This window comes from Lactuca sativa, chromosome 5, assembly GCF_002870075.4.
Source record: "Lactuca sativa cultivar Salinas chromosome 5, Lsat_Salinas_v11, whole genome shotgun sequence".
Lineage (NCBI taxonomy): Eukaryota > Viridiplantae > Streptophyta > Magnoliopsida > Asterales > Asteraceae > Lactuca > Lactuca sativa.
In genome coordinates, this window is record NC_056627.2 from 367,430,377 (window position 1) to 367,435,692 (window position 5,316).

General features: G+C 37.7%; 1 protein-coding gene across 1 annotated transcript; it reads right to left on the minus strand.

Annotated features, from left to right (window-relative positions):
• Positions 1-289: 289 nt before the first annotated feature.
• On the minus strand, positions 290-1,273 carry LOC111892885 (uncharacterized). Its single transcript, XM_023888952.1, has 2 exons — positions 931-1,273; positions 290-801 (listed from the first exon to the last, which is right to left on the minus strand). The coding sequence occupies exons 1-2, from the start codon at positions 1,271-1,273 to the stop codon at positions 290-292; spliced, it is 855 nt and encodes a 284-aa protein (XP_023744720.1).
• Between the last annotated feature and the right edge of the window lie 4,043 nt (positions 1,274-5,316).

Below are 5,316 nucleotides of genomic sequence, written 5' to 3' on the forward strand. Positions count from 1 at the left end.
TTGGCCGTATAAACCCTTTATCACTTAGTTCTTGAAGTTAATCTTGGATCTCTTTCATTTCAGGTGGTGCCAAGCGGTAAGGAGATTTCGCTACCGGATTCGCACCTGGCACCAAATCAATGCGAAACTCCACTTGCCGAATAGGTGGCAAGCCAGGGAGTTCCTCCGGAAAGACATCACTGAAGTCGGAAGCGATAGGAACGTCGTTTAGTGCTATGGCAGAAGAGCAAGAAACCATAGCCAGGCGGGGAATGTCTCCCTGAATAATAAGTTCTCCACCTCTAGGGTTTCAAACACGAACTTGCTTCTTACGAAAGTGGATTTCCACATCAAACACATCAAGCCAATCCATGCCTACGATAACGCAGAGCTCTCGCATCGCAATAGGGATAAGATCAATGGGGAATTCAACTCCAGAAAACTCGAGAGTGCAACCCCGATAAACATCGGTGATATAAATAGTGCGGTTGTCAGCAACTTCGACAACCATTGGGTGAGCCAATTTTCTGATACTACGCCCCAAACGATTAATAAACGTTCGAGATACAAAAGAATGGGTAGCACCACTATCAAACATAACAACATCGGGCTCGGAATCTAGCAAATAAGTGTCTGCCACTGTCGTTGTAATCACCGGCTCCTCCACATTCATCTGGTGAGCATGACCTTGTGTCACCATAATGGGTCCTTTAGAGGACGATGCAATTACATGATTTATACCCCCGTCTCCTTTACCAGTCTTCAACTTCGGGCATTCGGGCTTCTTGTGTCCCGTCTCGTTGCAGTGATAGCAGACGGGAACTGCAGAAGTAATATAAGGTACTGCACTCACAGGGGGATCCCTACAATTCTTCCAATGATGCCATGGCTTTTTGCAGTTGTATCATATCAACAAATTTTTCTCGCCCTGAAGACGTCCTATATTTATACCTTGACTTACTACCCTGCTTTTGCTTTTTCTAGGCATCTCTGGATGTCTTGGAAGAGGTGTCATCTCTATATGTATTGGAAGAGGTGTCATTGGCCTTCCTCTTGGAATGGGGCAAAAAGATAGCATCTCCAAGAACTTGGCGTTCAGATCGCTAAAGGACTCGGTAGTCTGCTGTAAGGCCATGAACTCTTGCTGCATCCACTGATGCTCCACCTTAGGCACATATTGTGCCTCAGACCTCTCCACAAATTGGGCCCAAGACATGGCCCTCACTTCTTCTTCGTTTAAAAGAGCGGTGATGGTGTTCCACCATGTCTTCCCCCTTTTCCGCAGCTGATTCATGGCGATCACTACTTTCTACCGGTCCGGACACCCAACAGTTATGAAGGCGCCCTCAACATCTGACGCCCAGTGCTTAGCAGCAACTGGTTCGGATTCACCGTTCCAAAGAGGAGGGCTACACTTGCTGAACTTCTCGAAGTAGTATGCCGAATCCTGAACATGCAGAGTCGGTAATGCTCCCCCGGGAATAGCCGCGAGGCGCTTATCCAGAAGAGCACCGACTTGGTTGATTATGTCGTTGGTCACACCCGGGATTAGTTCGTTGAAAGCGTTATTGCATTCCTCAGCGACAATATCCCTAACTTGCTCCATTTGGAGCTGATTAAGTCTAGCAGGCGGAGCCATTGGTATCCACAGAAGAAGGAAAATCTTAGAAACAATTCAGCCTATATATTTCTGGGAAGACAAAATACTCAGCTTGCCGAAATTTTTTCAACCTTGCCCCGACCCGAAACCGGCACCGATGTTTCAAATAGTAGGGGCCCTTCTACTACCTTCCACACAAGTTCCAATTTCGCATTCGCGTCTAGTTTCAAAATTTTCAGTTCACTCTAGCCGTTAATTTTACAACTCTCTTACATGTTAACACTAACTAAGCGTGTAATCTAATATTTTAAGGCTAGTAGAATCCAATTCATAGTCAACAATTTAACATAAACATTTAACATAAGAAATAAGGCTTACTTGGTTGGCCGACTGGCACACCGCGACATCTTCCACTACTAGTCTTCAGAAAGTTTAAATAATCTTTTAAAAAGAAAATAAACTCTTATAGAGCCTCAAATTTGAGTCTAGAACATCCACAAGAATGCCTAGTTCCCTCAAACTGTCGCTCTAATACCAACTTGTGACACTCAAATTTTTTGCAAAAATTTTAAACTTTTAAATCCATCTTAAATTAAATTAAAACAACTGAAATAGTCATAACATAATCCATCTACTTAATAATCATATAAAATAAGTGCGGAAGAAATAATAATAATAAGGTCCCAACAAAAATAACTAGTAGCGATGTACCGGTGCTCCTTGTCAAGCCTTAGCCTCTTTAATCTTAACACCTGAAAAGTTATAAGGGAAACCGTAAGCACAAAGCTTAGTGAATTCAAACACAGACATTGTACTAACATTCATATTTACTAACCCTAATCCATTTTCCAATTATAGTTGTATAATGAGGGCAAAGAACGAATCAACTCCAATAATACAAGAAGGACTTGTAGGTTTGAGCCGCACCGGGAAGATCCCTTATCACTTGGCCCTAATCACCGCACCTCACGATGAGTATTACGTTGGTGATCTTACCTACCCACCGCACCGGTAAATCCGTATCCTTTGATGGTGTCCCCATATCCATGATTAGTTACATACAGTGTACATGTACGAATTAAAACAATACGTATATAGCATGCTTTTATAATAAATTCAAATAATCACACACGAGCTAACTAGCAAACACAATCATCAATACAACGGTGTGAGAGAACTCACCTTGAGTGAGTAGTAAGGATAGCTAACAATCAAATAATGCTACCACGCTTGAGCGAACTTCAAAACCTCACCTAAGAAGGACTAAAGGTTAGAAAGGAGAAGTAAGGAAGCTATGAGTTGAGAAAAGAGTAATCACAGCAAGGTCTCTAAAACAGACCTGCTGTTCAAAACGGATTTACTCCAAAATCTAAAACAGAAACATAGCTTTAACTAAATTTTATAGGAAACTATGATTTCTCAGGATTCCACAACTATAAAGAACTCATTCTAACTCCAAAAGATGAACTAAATATGAATTTTACAAAATGGTGTATCACTTCTGTCTCCAACAATACAGTCAAGTGATGTTGGTCAATTCTACCCAACTTGTGAGTAGAATTCGTCCAAACCAAAATTAATAGAAGTAAAGGACATACAAATGAAAGTCTCAGAGTTGGAATTGAATGAAAATCATCTCCCAAACTCCAGATATAAAATTCACATTGTGGACAATCACAACACTAGCAAAAGCTGGTGACTGCTCACTGATCTGGAGTGTGGATCCATTCTAACCAATTTATAATTGGAAATAACACCCCATTTGCTCCAGATCTTAAATTCATAATATAAGGAACATATAGAAACTTGGAATCACTCTGGATCCTTTTCCAAGCCTTAGAAATGATGAAAACAAAATGACATATCAGAACAGGCCCGGATCAGACCTAACAGCAAAGATGCCATTATTTCCCACAGATAAAGTCCTTATCAGTGAGGTTGGACTGCTTAAGAAAGTTAGCCAACTAAATTTGTGAACTTTTGGAACTGGTTTGGGGTCCGTTTGAGTTCTAGAGCTCAAGATATGAGTTTTACAAAATGACTACAAATCTGATGGAAAACATAATCGTAGCCACTCGGGATTCCTTTTTGGCTTATCCATCCTTCTCCCTTTGAAACACCTTTTAAGATGTGTTCATCATCCCAATTTAGTCCCCATGATCATGGTGGTACTAAAAAGGGTTAGGTATCATTAGGATTTCATTTTGCCACAAGATTGTTATAATAATCAACATGAAAATGAACATAAAGCACATAAAATCATCATTCTCCCTTTTAGGGTTTCCATGATCTTTTGCCACATGTAATCCCCTAGATCCATCATCCACCATATATGGGGTGAAGATAGGATCTTGAGATGATGTATAACATACAATTACAAATCAAATAAGAAGGAGAAGAAGTGAAGATGAAATCATAAAACTAGAACAAGGTTATGAATCAAGTTGTAAGAAATGATAAGGAGGTTCATACCAATATGAATCAAGGCTGGAAATGAACAAGAATTAAGCTCCAAACAACAACCCCTTAGCTGCTCTTGATCCCAAAGAGAGGGAGGACGATTTGAGAAAGAGAGGGGGAAGGGTTTAGAGTGTTTTTCTTGTGTGTGTTCTAAATGACTCAATTAACACATTAAGTACTATTTACTAGATGGACTTTGCAAATAGGCCCATAGCCCATGGACTTCAATAGAAGGAGTTTACAAGATGATCAAAAGAGTCCAATAACATAAGAAATCAGACATTGGTTAAATAAATTAACCCAAGGTTACAAGGATAATTAAATTAAAATAACTAAACGTACCGAGAAAAATCGGGGCATTACAATTTGATTTTATTACATCATTTGACTTAGTTGTCTAAAATGTAGATAATTTTCATTTGATTACAATCATATTCTTTAAGAAAGATAACTCTTAGAAAAATCACTTGTTTGTAATCATATTCATTAAGAATGAATAGATAATGATGTATGTTCATCCTAATATCATATGAGCATGTGTTTTAAAAAAAAGATGTAATTAGTAACGTTTAATTTTATAAATAAGAACTTATTAAAAATCCAATTAAAATATGCAATAAATAAGCACTCTTCCTTTTTTAGACATAGGTTAATAAAATTAAATACCTTTATAATTAATAATTAAATAAGTGTAATTATATAGTGCATTTATCCTATGTTAATCATATGTTCCTTCAAATCACACTCATTCAATTTGTTTAATCTAATGGACAAGAATTGGTAATACATTCATACAATATTTGTAGTTCATATTTAATCCTAGCCCTATATATATATATATATATATATATATATATATATATATATATATATATATATATATATATATAATTAGGTTCATTTGAGACCAATGATATTTTGTGAGACATGAGGACAACATCTTAGTCTTTGATCAAAACTAGTCTGATGGCTAATAAAGATCGTGATTAACACTAATTAATGTACTTGATTAGTTAATTAGGGGGAGATTAGTCATTAGGTTAAATATAACATCTTCACCTGATAGATTATTAACGTCATGTTCACGTCATTAAGAACATCCTCACCTACTTCGATTCTTCTACCAAAATCAGCGCTTATGTGCGGTCGATATTCCTTCATATTCATATTCATGTCATTAATCTTCATCTCCTAAAATATTCACTTCTTTCTACTAGTTCGTCCTGGTATTTGAGATTGACATTCACCAGTCGATCAATGATCCTTACCTGTCGAAA

Coding starts and splice junctions, on each gene's coding strand:
- LOC111892885 (XM_023888952.1), bottom strand. CDS start 1,273: ATGAATCAGCTGCGGAAAAGGGGGAAGACATGGTGGAACACCATCACC. Junction 802..930: donor AAGCAGGGTAGTAAGTCAAG/GTATAAATATAG, acceptor TTACTTCTGCAG/TTCCCGTCTGCTATCACTGC.